The 20,504-nt window shown below is 54.0% G+C and overlaps 1 protein-coding gene across 1 annotated transcript in view; it reads right to left on the bottom strand.

The window, feature by feature from the left end:
• The window catches only part of DLG3 (discs large MAGUK scaffold protein 3), a 78,178-nt gene that overhangs the window by 30,906 nt on the left and 26,768 nt on the right, over positions 1-20,504 (bottom strand). Inside the window, exon 5 of the mRNA XM_083876391.1 lies at positions 7,748-7,801. Coding sequence (XP_083732517.1) covers positions 7,748-7,801 — 54 coding nt within the window. The remainder of the gene's footprint in view (positions 1-7,747; positions 7,802-20,504) is intronic.

The following is a 20,504-nucleotide window of genomic DNA, read 5'->3' as shown; positions in this document are numbered from 1 at the left end:
CACAGTAAGAGGTGAAAACATTGTGATGCCCTTATGTACAAAAATGGTGTAGCCTGTCTCAGTGCTGTACACCACACTGATCCCCACGCTTAAAAGTCTCCCCTACCCAAAGTATCAAAGCAGAGCTCTTGGAAACATAATGAATAGAAACAAAAAGGGATGCAATTGTAGGCTGTAAAATGGTAAATGTAGACCCAAAAAAAGAGAAAAAAATCCATTTTCCTCATAATCAACAATGCACAGCAAAAATGAAGCAGTTTCACTCCAGACCAACAGGATTAGGCCAGAAAGAGCTGCCAAGGTGTAAAATTCAGCAATATTTTCAATGCAATTGGCTACTGAAGCATCCAACACAACAGCAACAGTTTCAAAGAAAACTGAGTTGGAAGGGAACCCAAAGGGTCATGGAATCCAACTCCTGGCCTTGCACAGTCCCCCCAACAATCCCTCCATGTGCCTGAGAGTGTTGTCCAAGTGCCCCTTGAGCAGCCTTGGGGCCATGACCAATCCCTGGGGAGCCTGTTCAGTGTCTCACCACCCTCTGTGTGAAAAACCTTGTCCTAATATCCATCCTAAACCTCCCCTAGCACAGCTTTATGCCCTTCCCTCAGGCCCTGTCACTGAGCACCTGAGAGAAGAGATCAGCCTCTGCTCCTCTGATTCCCCTCCCGAGGAAGCTGCAGACTGTGCTGAGGTTTGTCTTCAGGCTCCTCCAGGCTGAATAAGCCAAGTCACCTCACCCTTTCCTCATATGGTCTCCTCTACCTCCTTCACTACCTTTGTAGCCTCCTTTGGATGCTCTCTAAGAGCTTTAGATCCTTTTATTGTGGCCTCAGGACTCGAGGTGAGGCTGCCCCAGTGGGAGCAGAGCTGGACAATCCCTCCCTTGTCATCACCTGTCAGGTGATGTCCCCGCTGCACCCCAGGCCAAGGTTGGCCTTTTTGGCTACCAGGGCACACTGTTGACCCACATTTATTTTAGAGGGGACTGAACTCAACCTCACAATTTGAGTCATTCTGGGAAACAAGGGATGGGACATGGGTAGCTCTGTGTGACAAGGCAGAGGCAGTGAGCCCTGGACTCAGCAGGCCAACACCCCTCTCACTGTGCAGTCCTGCCTCTGACTGTGGCCTCTGGACAATGTACAGGGCTCCTCATCTGGATTTTACATCCAACATTAACTGATGGCTCATAGATCCATCAGCCACTTTCTGTATATGCTCTGTATCCCAAACTGGAGCTGACATGCCTTTGTTTGGACACAGCTCTCCTCATGAGGCACCAGCTGGCTGTGTCCTGCTTTCCTAACTCCTTGCTATCTGCCCTTGCAGAGGCACAGCCCTGCCATCCTCCACACCCCCAGAGTGCTGGATCATTCCATGGAGGAGACAGCAACCATTTTTTATGCTAAAGCAAATATCTGACACCACAGAAGAAAACCCAGAGTGACAATGGTGAGGCTTTATTGATATGTAGAAAGAGGAAACAGGAATTTTTCTAGGTGGCAACAATCAGGGGCCCAGGCAGAGGAGCAATTCTGCAGGACAGGATCTGGGATAGGGCTGTGCCACCTGTGATACACACACCCCTCATCCTCTGCCCTGGGAGGCCAAAGCAATCTCACACCCTGTACTGTGCTTCGAGGATGAGGATGGGCAAAGAGATGGGAATGAGGCTCCAGGGAACACAAGCTGAGTGTGTTGTCCCTCCTTGGATGTGCCCTGTGCCTGGTGCCTGTCAGCCACCGGAGGATTTCAGGGGACAGTTCAGGATTGGGACATCCAGATACTCCAATAGTGAGATGCTCAGATCCTCCCAGCACACTGGGAAAAGCTTTGTTCAACTCTTACAGGAGGAAAGCACTGGAAGTGGTGGGATTAACCCACAGGAGGATCCCTGACAGCCTCAGAGGGTCAAGGATGGCCAGTGCCACCTTCTGCCACAGAGCTGCTCCTGTGGGCAGAGGGGCATTGCTTCCTTTGCCAGAGTCCCCTCAGCACAGCCTCCCCTCAGCACAGTCCCCCTCAGCACAGCCTCCCTCAGCACAGCCTCCCTCAGCACAGTCCCCCTCAGCACAGCCTCCCCTCAGCACAGTCCCCCTCAGCACAGCCTCCCTCAGCACAGTCCCCTCAGCACAGTCCCCTCAGCACAGTCCCCTCAGCACAGCCTCCCTCAGCTCAGCCTTCTCTCAGCAGAGTCTCCCTCAGCACAGCCTCCCTCAGCACAGCCTCCCTCAGCACAGCCTCCCTCAGCACAGTCCCCTCAGCACAGTCCCCTCAGCACAGTCCCCTCAGCACAGCCTCCCCTCAGCAAATCCCCCTCAGCTCAGCCTCCCTCAGCTCAGCCTCCTCTCAGCACAGCCTCCCTCAGCTCAGCCTCCCTCAGCACAGCCTCCCTCAGCACGGCCTCCCTCAGCAGATCCCCCTCAGCTCAGCCTCCTCTCAGCACAGTCCCCTCAGCACAGCCTCCCTCAACAGATCCCTCTCAGCACAGTCCCCTCCGCACAGTCCCCCTCAGCAGATCCCCCTCAGCACAGCCTCCCTCAGCAGATCCCCCTCAGCACAGCCTCCTCTCAGCACAGCCTCCTCTCAGCACAGCCTCCTCTCAGCACAGCCTCCCTCAGCAGATCCCCCTCAGCACAGCCTCCCTCAACTGATCCCCCTCAGCAGATCCCCCTCAGCAGATCCCCCTCAGCAGAGTCCCCCCAGCACAGCCCCCAGCCCGTCCCCTCTCCGCAGTTGGCACATCCCGGTGCGCGGGGGCGCAGCGTCGCCTCTCCCCGGCTTTCCAGCAACTCAGATTCCTTGGCACCCTTTGCTACTACACACATTGTCCTCTCCGCTTTGGCATTCGGCACAGTTGCCACACAGGCAGCCATATGCACACCCACGGCCGCAGAGGAACGGCGTACACATCCCTGCGAGGCCGGGGGATCTGCGGAAAGCTGTGACAATCTGTGAGCCGCGGTGAGAGCCGGCCCCGCCCGGCAGCGGCCGCTGCCAGCGGCACCCGCGGTGCGCACAGACACCTCGGTGCTGTCAGGCAGGTGAGCTGGGAGAGCCCCTCTCCCCAGATCCCCTGGATGCCGATGTTCAGCAGTGGTTTTGAACTGCTCCCAGAAAACTGGAGGTGTCTGCTGGGAGCAGCCTGCACTGGTCAGGCGTGCTGGGGTTAGCCAGGCCTGACCATGAGGTTTTAGCCCTGATTATGTTTTCAAAATTCACGCAGTGGAATGCCAGTTAATTGTATAAAGAAGCCAAATGAAGGACTTAATATACACCACGTAACCAAGGGAACAAGCCAACAAAGCGAACGTTCCAGCGTCGGAAAATCAAATACCAGTCGCTCGCTGATGGCAAAAACCTCCCCATGATACCCACCAGAGCTGCCAGGACCTGGCTGTTCTCCCTGTCCTTCACCAGTGCCCTGTGCTCCTCCCCAGATCCTGTTTGGGGCCACCTCCAGTGGGAAGATGCCTGGTTCCATCACCTCAGGGGTGGGAGCACACACCACACCCTGCTCTCCTCTCCTGGTGTAACACCTGCAGAGCTGACAGGAGTGTCAGGGGCTGTTCCCAGCATATCCTGATCCTATTTCCACCTGGTTTCTCATGGAAAAGAGTCTGGGTATGTTTTTGCAGGCCCTTCCCATGCAACAAGCCCACCTGGGGACTCAGGAAGAGGGACCTTTACTGGCCTTCTCCTCTTGTGAGCAGGAGGGAAATAGTTACTGATGACGGCATTTACCTCATCAACTGAAGGCTGCAGAGGTAACACTCGTTTGATAAACAGAAGAGCACACACCTTCCAGAGCTGCTGCAAGCTGTCTGCAGGCTCTGCCAGCCAACACCCCACCAGAGCACATGGAACACGCCTTGCAATTTGCTGGAGAGTATGGATTTGAGGTGGGTATTTTGGGTTGGGGGGTGGTTGGCTGTTTTTTCCAGTTTTGCTTGCTTGCTTATTTTTAAAATAAAAAAAAATAAGGCCAGATTTATAAGACAAAGATCAGGTTCCTCAAATGCAACCCAGATAGCCGACCAGGCTGCAAGAGGAAATAACCTGCAGGAAGGAGAACACTGCTCACAGGCCCTTTTGGAGCAAGATCCTGCCCATATCCTGTGCTTAGGATGCGATGAGGATGAGCACTGGGGACCTGCTGGTGGAGCAGACATTTATTGAGATAACAGAGAGGGTCTCCAGGGGCTGGAGAGCCAGCCCTTGGTTGTGCCAGCCAGCCCTGGGTGTGAAGGGCACCTGGTGATGTCCCACACCTGCCCTAGCACGGGGAAAGGGGAGCAGCCCCGTGCCAGGACACCTCCCTGCTGGCATGGGCACTGCCAGCCCTGGCACAGGAGTGCTCTCCCTGCCTGCATATGGCAGGAGGCCCAGGGAAAATAGGTCAAGAGCTTCCTCCCTTCACCTCCCTGTGTCCCTGCATCCTGTCGCAGCACTGAGACCCACTGACTCGCCTCCAGCTATCCCGTGGTCTCAACCCCCTTGTGTGCAGTGCCCATGGTGCTGGCCTGGTGCACAGAATGAATAAATGCCCTATTTATGGTCAGCTTTTTGCCAGAGGGCTGCAGGGATGAACCTGCTTAGCTTGGGCAGAGTGAAGGGGTCTGCAGCCTGACAGCCCCAGCTGGAAGGACACCACAGCCATGCTGCCTGCAGGAACTGGCACTGGGATGTGCCCCAGCCAGCACTTGGGACCAAAGTGTCAGGGACTCACTGCCTGAGATCAGGCCTGGAAAGCACTTGTTTTCCTCACATCTGGATTTTAAGCAACTGAAGAAGTGATTGCACCTCACTCCTGGGCAATGAGGCACCAAATCAGGCTCCAAGCACCCAGACTCTGAAACCTTCAACTCCTCAAGGGCTTTGGAGTGACTTTCCCTGTTCATTTTGGGACTGCCTGGCAACAATAAGTTGTTTTAGCTTCAGAGAAGCAGCTCTGGAATGCAGAGACCCCATCTGCCATGGAAACTGTTTCCAGTTCTCCATCTCCCCATTATGGATATGCTGGGCAAAACACACCAAGATGTGAAACTCTGAGCAACGACCTGGAGCTGGCATGGGCAATGCCCTCCTTATCCTTCAAGGGATACTTTTAATACTGCAGGCATTTTATGATGGGCTATTTGGGTTTTTACACCCTGAGGATGCTGGGCTCTGCTCAAGCCACACACTGAGCCCCAGCCATCCCAGTGCTGCAGCTCCCACCTGACAGTGCTGCTGGTGCTACATGCTCCTGGGGATGGAAGTGGGTGGATGGGGACATTGAAATGCAGAACAGACTTCTTGATAAACAGTTGGGGCCAAATCCAGCCCAGCAGCCAGTCCAATGCAATCAATGGAACTAGAACAGGAAGGAACTAGACTACATCCATCTGTTTATCATTAAGGAAAGCACTGAATAGTTAAGTAATTAAAGACTGGAAGATGTGAATTTAACCCTTCCAAATACATGCTGTACCAACGGGCTTCAGATTTTGGGCTTGTAAAAAAATCCCATGCTTCCAGATTTGGCATTTTGGTGTTTGCAGCAAGCTCCTGGTGTGGCCCCTTTGCTGACCTGGGAAACTGCCCAGGTTTTGGGGAGTTGTTTTCTCTGAGGCCTGAGGAATCCAGCACCCCAGAGGAGGAAAAGATGAAGCAAGGCCTGTTTCCTGGTATAATGTGAAGTAGAAGGCAAGAGGGTTTCCAGGCTGGATTCTGAGAGGGATCAAACCAAGGTGTTTCCCCTGCTCTGGGCATGGGCTGCTCCAGGCACCCCAGTGGTGACACACACCAGATCACAGCCAGCAGGTCACAGCTACAACCTGGTGGCCCTTTTGACCCTTGCAGGACAGTTGCTCCCAGCATGTTCTGCTGAGTTTGGATGGATGGGATCAGTGACTGTCACCCCCAGCATGATGCTGGCATCTGTCTGGAGTGCAGAGCACTCCCTGAAACCCAGCCAAAGTGCAGGGAGAAGGGGTGGACAGGGATATGGAGGTGGAGGAATGTGAAGTTAATGAGCTGGAGTAGAGGGAAGCAGCCGGGAGGACAGAGAAGTGGAGTGCATTGCACTGGAAGGAATGGTGGCTGCCCCACATGAGAGTTCCTGGCCTCTGCAGGGTTCAGGAACCTGCTTGGGGTGACAGTGTCTGTCCTTGGGCCCCGGGCTCACCTCTCATTGCCCTTGGGCACCCAGGCAGGGAGGAGGGATGGGCATGGATGAAGTGGCAAAGGATGCAATGCTGGTGCCTGCAGTGATGAGCGGGCAATGTTCCTCCAAAAGTGTGCCATTTTGTACTGAGGGAGGGTACAAATTGATGTGAAAGCAGACTTTCCATCCAGGAATTCCTCCCTGGTATTCAGGTATCCATGAATACCTGCCTGCTATCCAGGCAGCCCTGCCCTGTTCACAGCACACTTCTCACTTGCTCTGGCCCAGCATGATGGTGGTCCCTCCCCTCCAGGAGACATTGCCCTTTTCCCAGTTCCCTGTAGAACAGCCAGAAGGGTGCAGGAAGCTGCAACATGGCACTGCCCTGCACCAGGGTGCCCAGCACAGTGAGAGAACCTCTGACCCCCCCTGCCATGGCATGTTTGGGGAAGGTAACCTTTGGGGACAGCAGCTCTCCTCTGCCATGTTCATACAACATGGATCCAGGAGCACCAATGCTGAGAGATGCACCACTGCAGTATCCCAGTGTCAGGTGGCTTTAATTCAGGCCTAATTAAACCATACACCAGGGTTGGAGAGGTCTTAGCCAGGCTTTCCTTCTTTTCTGTAGCTCTTCTCAACCAGCCCAGTACAGCTCTGACGTGCACTGACCCCAGCACAGGCTGTGGGCTGAGATCTGCAGTTTTCTAAAGGGGAAATTCAACCCCCAGGAGTCACCTGTGGCCCATTACCCAGACTCCAAAGATGAACCCACCCCAGCTCTGAGTCCTGGTGCTGCTTCACTGCTGTGGGAAGTTTGACGCATCAGAATTAAACCCAGTGCAAAGCACTCAGTCCTGGCAAACTGTTAACTGGGCTCCTTTGGGCAAAAAAGGGAAGCACCCCACAAGCACAGAGCAAGTGCTGCTGGCCAGAAACCCATCCTGGCCACCCTCCTCCCTTCATGCCCTCAGCAGCAATGAGTTACAAATATTCTGGGGATGGATGCAGCAGGATGCAAACCCTGTCTGCAACAAACTGAGGAGGATTATCTTATCTTATACCATGCCAGGAGTGCCGAATGCACTGTGCTGCAAACACACTCACCAGGTACTGCTCAGCTGCTGGCAGCCTTCAGTCGGAGAGGAGCAGTATCTGATGGGCCCTGCTACCCTGAGGACTGGTGGGTGAGATGCCAGCAAGCACCCAGAGACCCTGGCCCCCTTCCTGAGGGGTCAGGGCTGCCTAAGGAGGCAGTGCAGGGAGGCAAAGGATACCCCAGCAGAGCCTCTCAACTCCCCTGCATGAGTGGCAGAGGAAATGGCTGTATGATTAACCCTGAACACAACCAGCCTGGATCCCAGGCTCCTCTGCTGAGGCTTTTTGCCTTGTACCTCCCTGTGCTGGAGTCCCCAGCATCTGCTGCTGCTGGCCTTGGTTCAGGGCTGGGATGAGCTGTGGGGACATGGCATGGCTATCAGGATCTTCTGCTGCTTTACCAGGGCCTCCTTGAGCTGGAAAAGTCTTTCCTGCATTGGTGAGCAGGGAAAATGCAGCACTTGATTAAAGGAAGCAAAACGAAACTGGGAGACTTACAGAGAGCCCTTGTTCCAGCGAGTCAGTATTCACGATAATGGGAGCGGGGTTGGCCTGTGAGGAGACAAAAGTGGGATGTCACCAAGCTGAGAGATGAACCCAGTCCTTCGTGGTCCCCTGGCCATGCCATCACAGGCCCTCCAGGCCAGGCAGCAGAGAGAGATTCAGGAAGGGATCTGTTTGTCTGTTTGTCCCTCCTCCAGGTGTCCAACAGCCCTGGGACAGGAGCAGGGCCACAGCAAAGCTCGGGGCATCAGTCCCATCCTCAGACCTGGTGTGTCCCAAACACCGCGTGGCCTTGGCTGCTGGGAAGGAGGTAGGGAAGGTTGGAAATCCTCTCAGGCTTGTGGCAGACTCCCACCAGCACCAAAATTTACATGAAATTCACACTAGTGAGAGGTTAGGAGATACGAGGAGTAGGGAAAGAAGCCTTTCTGAGGGAATTTACTGCCAGCACACCAGGCCTTCAAGCACTTTCCAATAGCTGCTGCTCTTCTAAGCACAGGGGCACTATGCCCCGAGAGAGGTGACAGCATTTGGTCCCTTATCCTCCTGGGGTAGACCCTGTGCTCGGCAGCCTCGGCTCATCCTCCACAGCAGCACAGGCATCCTCCTGTCCTGGAGGGCTCCCCGTGAACCTCTCTGCGGGTCCCTGGTCCCCCCTCCTGGGCTGCCCTCTGCCCCTCGGCTCGCTGCACATCCTAGGGCAGACACACCTGCTGAGGGCAGACACACCTGCTGAGAGCAGCCAGGGCAGGGACGGAGGAAGCGAGTGCGGCTCTCCCAGGACAAGAGGATGGGCAATGATGACCGGAGGGGCGGGTGAGGCCAGGGGAGGGTCGGCACGGGATGGGATGAGATGGCTGGAGATTAGAGGCGGCTGAAGGAGGGGCAGGACAGGACAGCCAAAACTGCCGCGGGGATAGGGCGGCCGGAGGAGGGACGGGACGGGACGGGACGGGACGGGACGGGACGGGAAGGGAAGGGAAGGGAAGGGAAGGGAAGGGAAGGGAAGGGAAGGGAAGGGAAGGGAAGGGAAGGGAAGGGAAGGGAAGGGAAGGGAAGGGAAGGGAAGGGAAGGGAAGGGAAGGGAAGGGAAGGGAAGGGAAGGGAAGGGAAGGGAAGGGAAGGGAAGGGAAGGGAAGGGAAGGGAAGGGAAGGGAAGGGAAGGGAAGGGAAGAGAAGGGAAGGTGGGAGCGGCCGGAGGAACGAAGGCGGGACGGCCACCGATCAGGCCGGAGGAGAGACGGGACGGGACGGGAAGGAACGGGGCGGTGGGAGCGGCCGGATGAACCGGGGTGGGACGGCCGGCGAACAGGGACGAGGGCGGCCGCAGGAGGACCAAGGGCGGCCGGAGGGACAGGATGGAAGGGGAGGCGGGAGGAGGACGGGGAGGAGGAGGGCCGGGCCGGTGGGTCAGGGCGCGGGGCCGGGGCAGGGCCCGCCCGCCGGAGCTGTCCAGCGCCGCCGGCTGCTGAAGGCGCGGGGCTCCGCCGAGTCTCCCTCTGGGCGTGAAGGAGGGGCGGCCAAAAGCGAGAGGCAAAATCCCAGGGCTCTGACATCCCTCATCGGCACAGAGCGGAGTAGTGCAAAGCCTGGAAGGTCAGCGGTGAGCTGGAACTCGCTTTATCATCCTGAGGCTCGTGAGAAGAGCAGCAAGCAGAGTGAGACACGCCAGGAGACGGGGACTACCGGGGGGGAGGTGAAGCGAACCGTCTGCCTTAGGGCATCACGAACATCAGAGTCAGCAACCAGCGAGGCAAGGTGTGGGCTAGTGAAGCAATTACTGAGGACCACTGTCTGTCAATTAACAGAGGCGTTGGACCACACAGCCCAACAGCCTCTGAGTCTATGATATTTTCACAGGAGCCAGTCGCCTCCTCATCGCCCTTGCCTGAGACCAGACTCCCCCCAAAACCCAGCACAGCAGTCCCCACCGCGTCCTGTCTCAGCTGACCCTATTTCTAGACCATTCACTCTCCTCAATTAGTGGATGAGAGAGTTAAGGGCCAGCCAGACTGTGGTTTAAATCTTGCCCTGGAAGGTTCTGCTCTCATATGGATGGAGCAGGAGGTAGTTAATTTGATTTATTCAGATGCTTTCTGATCTTTCCTGCAGCTGTAACTATTGGTTACAAAACCATAGTTTTTATGGCAATTAATTCTCTAACTCAGGCAAATATGACCACTTCCAAGCACTCCTGCCAAGCCCTTCCCCCATACAAAAGAGAATTGAAATTTTCAGGTCCAGTGTCTTGGGATCTCCAAGGCCCAGAAGCAATGTTAAACTGGGAATATCCCCTCTCTGGCAGTACACATTCCTTGTATTTAATCCAGATAATTTGAGAGATAGAATATATTAAACCTGGCAGTAGCTTTTATTAGTCCCCAGTGCAATTCTAGGAAGGGATTCCACATTTCAAGGCAAAAAAGAAGCACTTCTACTGCCAGCAATTAACAACCGGTAACACATCAAGGTTTGAACATCCAGAGGCCAGCTCTTATTAGATGAATTTCCAGGAAGGATGCAGAAGAGGCAGCCTAAGTGATTGTCGCCCATCACGTGCCCCATGATTTATAAAAAGAATTCAACTCCACAAACGATGCTCTGGATCCCTCCCAGGGAGAAGTGCTCCATATAATAATGTTAGAGAGGCTTTTGCAGGTCCAGCTCGAGTCCTCCACTGAGCCCCACTGCACTCTTTGTTGAATTAATAATAGCCCAAAAATCACACATCACATTGCCTCGCTCACACAGTGGTGAGCCCTAAGGACACATTTTGTTTAGCCTGCTCCCTGTGCACTGAGCATCCTTCACAGCCATTCCACACTAGTGATTTTTTACATCCCAAAATACTGCTATGAGCACAATTTCCCACTCAGGCTCCAGATGGGACCCAGGAGATACCGAATGTGAGTCGCTGCTCTAAAACAAAGTCACACATGGTCAGGAGGAACTCAGACCAGGAAATCCCCACTTGCCTCCTGTGGCCAGATATTCCAACTACTACAAGAACAGTGTTTGGGCATTAGTTCTGACTTCCACTTGCAAATATTTCAATATTTGCACTTTGCCTGTCCTACTGAAGAGTCAGACAAGACTTAAGACTCAGAAATAAGTAGAGGACCTGAAAATAAAAAGCTTTTGCCTCCCTCAGCCAGTCAGGCAGAGGTACCGAGCAGCTCTGCTAGCCAGGGGAGGAGAGAGAGTGTCATAATTTTTTGCTGGGCAGCAGGAACATGCTGGTGAATTAACCATGCCCTCAATTCTATAGGGAATGGTAAGTAATTTATGCCCTAAGGAGCAGGAGTTTGCTGCATGCAGGGAGGAGAGGGAACAGGGCTGTGCATTCAGATCACATTCAATGGGGGCTGTCAGATCTCTTCCATCTAAACCCCTTCATCATAATATTATTTACCAGGCCCTGTTTGTGCTTGGGAGGGGGTGGGGGGGGTTACAAATGGAAAGAGAAGAGCTCCAAGTCCTGCAGTGCTCACTCCATAACAGCAGGATCACCAAAGTCCAGTGAAGCTGGAGGTGCCCTGAACTCTCTCCATGAGGCAGAGGCACTTGGTCTCACGGAGTGGAGGCTGCAGGGACTCAAGGAGGACCTTGGGGAGTGAGGAGGGCAGTGCACAGATGCAGAGAGATTGATCTGGGCACAAAGCCAGCGAGGCAGAGGACAGCTGTTGAGAAAATCTGGGCAGCAACAGGAGTCAAAGGGAACCATGGTGAAGGGGGAGGAAGTTTGAAGGTCAGGATTCAAGAGCTCTCTGGTCTCACAGGGGCTGAGAGAAGCAGAGCCTTGCATTCACTGAGCTCTGCATGACAGTCCTAGTGGCAGCCACAGACCAGGTACTGATGGAAGGAGCAGCAATGTGCCCCAGGCAGCCCCCAGAGAGGGAGCCAGTCCAAGCCAGGAGGAGGCTGTGGGTCTATGCAGGCAGGAGGGATGTCTCCTACTCTACAGGCTGCAGCAATACCACTGCAGCACGTGCAAGGAGCAGCCAGGCAGGCCAGCAGTGCCCAGAAAAAATCTCAGGCACAAGATGTGTCCTTTCAGAAACACTCAGATAGCCCCTCTGGGTAGTGATCTGAGAGGGACTGCTGCTATTTGGGCTCCACTTGGGCCCTGGCAGCCCAGGGACACTAACACAGTCATCTGGGAGCACCGAACATCGACAGTATCACCTCTCACCTCAGTTTCTACTGCTGTCGTCTGCTGGCACAAAGATAAGAATTGCAAAACATGATGATTTTCCAAAGCTTCCAAGCAAAAGAAAAGCTGCAATTATGTGCAAATGGAGGAGGTTCACTGGTCTGCTGCTGAGGATTGGGTCCTGCCCTGTGGCATTTCCCTGAGGACTGCTCTTGGGGCTGGCACACAGGAGCTGGGCAGGGAGACTGTGAACTGAAAGTTCAAGATAATGTCTCTAGAACTGAGATCCCAAAGCTTTGCCATAGCTTCATACCCTCCACCGAACCGGCATGGGGGCCAGCCCACAGAGGTCAGGTACCTCCTGGAGGCAAAATACACATGCTAGAGGTGTCCCAGGACAAGGCCAACTAGATTGTGGTCACATATGAACACATTTCCATCTTAACCAGCAACAGGAGTAACAGCAGCCTCCAGAGATGTCAAATACCAGGCCTAATACAGGAGGCTGATATGCCCCGTGTGTCATGCAAGAAGGAATGTGCAGGACAGAGTGACTGCTTGAGACACTGGGTAATGCATGAGAAGCAAAGTACTCATTTAACTCCTTTATTTCCCCACACTGGATCAGAGCAAAAATTCAATCTGTCTTTTAATATCCTTTGTTTCATATCATCTGAGGTATAATAGTAGCACGCAGAAGGAAATGGCTCTGGAGATAAGTGAAATTCGGTCTTTACATCCCTTTAAAAGCTCTCAGGGGCAGAGGTCACAAGTGGGGAAATGCCCAACAGAATTATCTAATCAGGGCCGACACTGAGCTGCTTGTAGTCCAGCTCCATCTGCTTGATTTTTTTTTAAAGGGTGTTAAACCATGGAGAAAGCTGTGCATTTACAGCTATGAAAGCAGCTGCTCTGTCGCAGGACCCAACTGTGTCAAATTTTGGCTGTGAACAAGCAGGTACTGGCTCAGGGACACCGAGGGTGATGTGATGCTGCTGTGCCAGCGGGGTTGGCTGCAGGGTGCCCAGACACCACCAGGCTCCTGCTGCTGTGGGGAGCAGGTTTGTACCAAGCTGATGAATTAATTTCACAGGAACAAGCTCAGGTCCTGCCTGCACGGCACACAGGGAGAGCCCGTGCTCAGCGCTGCTCACCCTGATGAGCACTGACACGCTCATCTGCTTTGTGCCAGGCCTGCCTGCCCTGTGCCCAGACGCTGCTTTTCCCAATGTTGGGCTATTCCTGCACCAAGCCAGAGCCCAACACTCTCCCACTGCACCTGAGAGGACACAGCTCCTCCACAGCAACCTTGAGCTCAAGGCCAGACAGAAGCCCACTCTTGAAGCTCTCTGAAGCAAGGAGGAGATGAGTCTCGGCTCTGTCCCTCCCAGAGACCAGATTTGTAGAGCAGAGAGGTGCTGGCATTTTCTATCCAGGTTGCACCTGGCCTCCCATAGACCCCCTTGGTTTTCACCAGCTTGTGCCTTCCTGAGGTGCCAGGGAAGCCACCTCACAGTCCTCCTGTTAGGAACCAATGTATGACATATCCTTTCCCAGACTGAAGCCTGCTCCCAGCTGGCCCAGGAGATGTAGGGCTTTTCTGAAATCTCAAGACCAAATCCATGCTTTGACCTAACCCTTCCATTCTCTGGAATGGGAGAGGTACCACACTGCTGCCAGGGCTGGTCCCATCCTCACAGATCCCTGTGCTCATCTCTCTTTGCTTTCCTGAGCTTTATATGGTGCGAGAGCTGAGGTTGCTTGGGAGCATCAACAGAGCTGGAGACCTCTGAGGGAGAGTTAATCCTTCAGGGTTCCCACAGGCTGGGACAGGGAACAGGAGCAAAAGAAAAGAGAGGATGGAAACTTTTGGAGGCTGAAGAAGTTCTTGGCCAGAGATGAATCACTCTTCCTTTTAACTGGGCTGGATAAAGTAACTCTCTCTGCACTTTTTCTCACCTTCTGCAAGAGCAACCTGTTGGCTGCCACAGTTTGGGCAGGGGGAGGACATGGCCCAACAGAGTGACAGGCTCAGCCTGGCTCCTGCCCTCCTGCACAGCTCAAAATGCGGCATCAGTGATGCAGGAAACGATGCTGGGGCTGACTATGGAGCTTGCAGGTGCCTGCACCCACTGTGTCAGTCCCCTCCAGCCAGGTGCCAGCTGCTGCCTGTGTCCCTGTGCTCGGCTCCCAGCCAGCCTGGCGGCCTGCAATCAAGAACAGCCCTTCTCTCCAGGCTGCCTCTGGGAGATGTCCAAGCTGGGCTGTTTTTGTGGCAGGAGCAGGCTCTGGGGCTGTGGCAGCAGAGCCCCTGCCCCATGGCAGCCCTGGCACCTCGGCACTGGCTCAGAGCACCGCGGCCATCCGGAAACAGGGAGCACGGGACTTGAAAGGTGCCTGGTCACAAGGACCTTTGGCAAAGCCACTGAAGTGCCCAAAGTGTAATGTGAACACAAGCAGCTACTGAAGGTTTAACCTTTGTTTTGATGCCTTTTTTTTTTTTTTTTTTTTTTTAAGAGTAGCTTAAATAGGGACTGGAAAAAGCCTTTACTCAGTGGCAAAGGAAGAAAGCTTCCCAAACAGAAGCTCTATCGAATCTAAGTTTCCATTTAGAAACCATTAAGGCCAGGGTGTTCAAACTTGAAAGTTAGACATCCTGTTCCAGGCTCAGCCCACTAAAATAAGTGACCCAATTTGCAGAGCTGCTGGGCTTCAGTAGCTTCTCTTTGACCTGGCGGTACCAAATAAAATTGACTTGATTCCTTTTTACACAGGAAGAGTTGTCATTATCTGAAAGAGTCGCACGCTTTTATCTTCCTCTCAGACAAATACATATGTTTAGAAGAAAAAGGAATAAGGAACAGTGTTAAAATGAAGATTTCTTTGGTTCCTGGGATTCAAATATCCTAATTTTTTCTTTTCAGTAAGTTCCAGTGCACATCCGGTTAACAAGTGTTAAGAAACCTGTTTCTGTGGGAAAGAAAGGAAACCAAGATCCATCAACAGAGATTCAAGATAAATTCCAGTTAATACAAAGGTGACAGGAAGGCACCTAGGGCCTGGTCTGGGGTGCTCTGAAGCACTACATGCTCCCAAAAATAATTACACCCTTGAAGCAGTTCTTCTGCAAGCCCCATCAAGCAAGCTCTGCAAGCTAAACTATGAAGTTCATTCCAAATTCAGGTATTCTGAACTTGTTAAACACTGTATTAAAAGTTTTCACCTCTAAGTCCCTGCTACAGGATCACAGCATATTGCTGGATTTGGAACGAGGGCCCTTGAGGACTCCCTAAATCATCCCATCTTTGCATGTGTTAAAACCAGCTGTGAGCATTAACACAGCCCACTGCACTCACGGCGCTGGCACAACTTCACAGCAAGGGTTACACCCATCCCTGAATCACAGCTGCTCACTGGAGCACGCAGGGTTTGGGGTGGCAGGCAGAGCCCCTTCATCCCCACACTGAGCTCCTGGTGCCCCAGCACAGAGCAGTGCTGGACCTGCTCTCCCCTGGCACCCGGAGTCCACGGCCCCTTGCAGAGCATCCTGCACCGGGCTGTGCTCAGCGGGCGCCCGGCACATCACCGCGGCCCTGATTACGTCCTGATTAGTCTTAATGACTTCCCCTCTCTAAATGAGCATTCACAGCTCTGGAAGGAACGGAAGCTTCTCTCCTCCCATAATAGCACACGACGTGCCGAGGGGCTTACCCGAACAAGGCAACTCTCCAGGAACAGTGACAGCTTCTTCTTCGCTTCCTCCTCCCACCCTCCTCTGCACCCAGGGTACCCGGACTGGGCCTCTGGGACAGCTGTTTCCCTCTCATGCAACCTGCCATGGGACTGTACACCCTGAGGATGGCCAGCAGGTCCCTGCTGAATCCCTGGTATGGGCCAGGACTGGGCCCAGGCAGGTTGCAGTCATGGTGGAGGAACTGGTGAGAAGTGCAGTCATGGGGGCATGGGCGATCCCTCCAACAGGAATGACAGCAGGTGCTGTCACACTGGAGGCTGATGGGCTCCCTGCTGCCCCCAGATTCTTCACCAGGAGCAACATCCTCCACACTGCACACACCCCTGCTGAAACATGCCTGTGCTCAGCCCTGCATGCCTCACCAATGCACTCTCCACCTCCTCCTCCTCCTCCAGTAGCGTGGCAGGGCCACATCCTCCCATTTCTGGCAGGTACTTTGCTCTTCTTCCACATGTTGCAGTGATGGGGTCTCTCCCACCTGTGTGGCTTCAGATGCTGCCTTTAGAGCACCAGCTACATCTCCACCATAGCCAGTTCAGACACCAGCTCCAGCACCTCTTCCTGGGCTGCTCCAAGGGTCCCTCCAGCAGCTTAAGACTCCAAATCCAGCAGCCAGGCACAGCTCTAGGGCTGCAGTCGGCACATCTGGGCTGGCTGGCAGGCAGCAGTCAGTAATCCAGCTGGAGAGGAGCTAAGCTCAGTCCTTCAACTCACTTCTCTAATTCCAGCATTATCCCTTACTGTATTAAAGGGATGAGTCAGAAAAGCCAACAAGCACCAGCGTACAACCCCTGTCCGAGGGATACACGTGCCCAAAGAAAGGGGGGGAAAGTCTTATAGGTGAATAAACTGAGGAGACAAATGTCCTCAGCTGTCAACTCCTAAATGAATTCAGCATGTTTTGTGAAGCAGCACTGAGAACATTTGACCCTCCTCAGTCCAGGGGATGGGTGACAGCAGGACACGGGATGCTCCAGGGCGGGTGAGGAGAACCAGCTCACTCAGCATCTGTGTGTTAAGGTTTTCCCAGGAGAGGCACAAGGAAAGGGGAGTGACTTTACAAAAGCACTATCTAGGCCTTGATTTCATCTGAGGGGCAGAAAAGGAACATCAAGACCATCAGAAAAATCAGCTTCTCCCCATGGGGCAAGGGGCCAAGGGCAGGTGCGAGGCTGGGTGTGAGGCTGGGCTTGGGAGAAGGAGAGCATCTCTGTACCTGGTTATAGCAACTCAACCGGGTGATGACGGCAGGATCACCAGATGGAGATGCCCAAGAAACAAGCTGAGAGGTGAGATCAGATGGAGGGGGATATATTAGGAACAGACACGCAGATTTACACATCGTGAGTGAGGAGGTGACAAACAGGTCTGTGGAAGGAGAACCAAACTCTCACGAGGGAGTGGGGTGTGATGAGGAGTGAGGGAGAGGGAAGACTTCTGGGACTCCGGCTGGCAGGGGGACGTGCTGGAAGAGATGCTGGAGGTGGAGGGAGGACAGGGGAGACCACCAGTGACCACAGAGCAGGGGCTGAGCAGATGGGTGGGGCCAGGAACAGACAAGCACTGTGTTCAGCAACGGAGCCAGATGCAAAGGACAAGTTTCACTACAGTTGCATCTACATTTAGGTTGCCAAAAATACCTTTCACAGATTGGCTGTCTTTAATTAAGAGGATGTCTCCTGTGCTCCTGGCACGATACAGAACTCATCCTGCCATGCGGGGTTTTGTGTGGAAGCTCTGCAGGGGGAGCTTTCCCATGGGACAGCTCCTCTCTGCCTGCATCCTTCCATGTCCTGCCAGTGCTGGGCAGCTCAGGCAGCAGTGCTTCCCTGAAATGCCCCTCCACGGTGCAGGCACAGAGAAAAGAAGGAAAACTTCACCCCCTTCCTGTTTTGGCTTCTCTCCTTCCCTCCAAACACAGAGAACGCCTTCCTCCTCTCTCCTCCTCCACGTTTCAGTGCAAAGATTTAGCTAATTTCTTCTATGAATAGCACGGGAGTAGCCATAGCAACATCACCCTGCCAACCTCACCACCTCCACTGCCTCCATGTCCCCGGCACCCTGTTCCTCTCACCCTCCCTCGCACCTCCCCAGGGAACATCTGGGGCTTCAGCCATTTCCCACAAAGCAACCTGTATTTGGCTTCCTGCCTGCCCCCTTTGTGCTCTCCCTCCTTCCTTCCAGCCACACCTGCTCATCACACAGAAACCTGGTCTGAACCCCCACGGTTTCTCCAAGGCTCTTTCCTCCCCGTGCCACTCATGCCCCAGGAGACAGGAGCCCCAAGCCCAGCATCGCCTGAAGGCTCAGCAAAGGCTGGTGCTTCGGCCAAGATGTGCTGTCCTGTGCCCACCTCCTGCAGTTAATTGCTCAGGGCATGGAAAGAACTCAACCAGCCACGTTTGTGCATCAAAAACCACCCCTGAAAATCAGTGAAACACTCACTGCTGAGGGCGGGCAGGGAAGATCTGTCCCACTCCTCCACCTGCCTGGCATGAAACACTTCTGCCAGGGGTAGAGGCCACATAAGCCTGGCATGCTCTGGGCATTTGCAGGTGGTCAAGGTCTCATTGCAATGCTGCTCCAACTCCCCTCTGCATTCTCGTGACCACTCCAAGAGGGAGAAAGGGACCACGGAAAGGGGGGCAGCAGGACTTTGCATTCCTGGCCAAGCAGGGAATCTGCTCAGCAAACCTGGGGCAGCTCTGGGGGCACAGGGCACTTCCTCACCATATGCCAGAGAACTGCACTGCCCTGGGTCCCTTCCCCAGCCCATACCCCAGAGACCTGAAATGGACATGAAAATGCTGGTGACACCCATGGGACCCTCATGGGGGACCTCGCCCTGGTCACTGTGCCTGGCACCAGGGTCTTTAGACTGAACTAAGACTCAGGGCTGGACATTCCCTGTGGGAGGGAAAGGTGCTACTTCTGGACCCTCAGCTCTTGGAGCAGTGCTGGAGAAGGGGCTTGGGCATGGCCAGGCAGCTGAGAACCCCTCTCCTGAGAGGCCGTGGGCGTCACTGTGCAGGGAGAGGAGGGGTTTGAGCAGTCTGCTCCTCCAGTGCTGCACATCAGGGATGCTTCCCTGGATCACACTGCTGTTCCTCCCACAAAGGCAGGAGTCCTCCTGTCACCCCAGTCTGGCAGGGGAGGAATGGAGTCCCCCACCAGAGAGCAAAGGGGGACAAGGAGGGCACAGGGCCAATGGGAGGGATAGTGATGGAAACAATGGAGGACAGCAATGACATCAAGTGCAGGGACCGGGAACTAATGAGCAGGGAATATGGATAGATAAGGGAAAAGAAATGGAAGAGATCTCAGAGGTGAGAAGGAAAGCAAAGCAAAAAAGATATGAGATACCTAGACCTCAGGGATTTCCTCCCTCCCTCTGGTGAGGATTAGGGGTTCTCAGTTACTGGCACTGCCTGAGCAAGCTAAAATGTGTCCTAGAGAAGGGGAGAGGCAGGAGGAGAGAACAGACGGGGGCTGGAAGTGGGAGGAGGTGCAGGTTGACGTTGGGACCGTGCCGTGTGTTGGGCAGCACGTGTGGGCACGTCTCACATGCCGTGGAGCTGCACACAAAGTCTGTGAGTATGCCATGATGTCAGAGAACATACACCACCACATGCAACTTGTGAGCACGTTTCTGGTGTCACAACACTAGCACACGCTTCTCTGCTTGCATGAAGAAGCAAGGGGAAAAAAAAAAGCTTAAATGAGAGGTGGTGAAGCTCCCCAGGGGGTTAACAGATCCCTGCTTACCCAGGAAAGCCTCCTGGTCCATGCATCCCTTCCCACCTCAGCTGCTGGAAGTGCTTTCAGGGACAGTGAGCTCATTTAAAGGGGCAGCCCTGAAAAATGGCAGCCCTGCCTCCAGCCAAGGCTCTCCTGGACACGGAGGCAGCCTGTGAAGGAGATTGCTTTGCATCTGCAACCTCCAGCCAAATCTGCCCAGAGCCCAGCATCTCCCGGCCTCCCAGAGCCAACTGGACCTGCTTGCCTGGGTCATGCCATGCCTCGATGTTTCCATGTTACCATCTTTTGTCCCTCTGCCCAGCACTGGGCTGGGTAGAACATGGATTCCTCCGTGGCTCAGGCACTTTGCACTCTTGGATCAGGAGGAGAGCGTTGCTGAGGCATTTGCTGCAAAGCTTTACTCACGGCATACATTCATTTGCTCCACACCAGGGAGCTGCTGCCTGCTCTGATACAGGCAGTGCACATACCACACACGTCATATTCTACATGCAGACCCCGCTATGCTCACATAGCCTCAAACACTGGCATCCTCTGTTGCTCGCAATGCCGCGAGGAGCTTTTGATTTTCCCCTTTTTTTTTTTCACGTTCAGAAAGGCAAAGGCAGAGCAGATTCCCAATGCTGACTTTCCGAGCAGCCCAAGCTCCATGGCAGCACCACAAAGAGACAATGATTTCTCTTCCACCATTGCAAAAAAGGCTCCCCTGCCCAGCCTGCCACGGCAGCAATGCAGCTGGCATCACTTCCTTCTCACACTGCTTGCAATTGTCTTACCAGGAATACTGGGCCGGACCTTTCATGCAAGCAGGAGTAAAAAGGAAGGAGCAAACATGCTTTGATTTTCTGCCCCCCGAGCTCACTGCTTTGGATGGAGGGAAGGAAAGAGATAGTGGAGGAAAGATGGAAGAATGCTTGCCAGGAATCAGCAGGCGAGAGAGAGCTGAGGCTGCTTTTGATGCAAAGAGTGGCAGAGAAAGAGAGAAAGCAGGAGCAGGCTCATAGAAAGGTGGCTGGGGTTTTTGGTGCCTTCTGTAAATATCATCTGAGCTATCAGCTAGGAATCTAATTATTTCAACCAGAGCT

Source organism: Zosterops lateralis (genome assembly GCF_965231275.1).
Source record: "Zosterops lateralis genome assembly, chromosome: 21".
In the NCBI taxonomy this organism is placed as follows: Eukaryota; Metazoa; Chordata; class Aves; order Passeriformes; family Zosteropidae; genus Zosterops; species Zosterops lateralis.
Note: the sequence above shows the minus strand (reverse complement) of the source record. Positions and strands in the feature narration are given on the sequence as shown.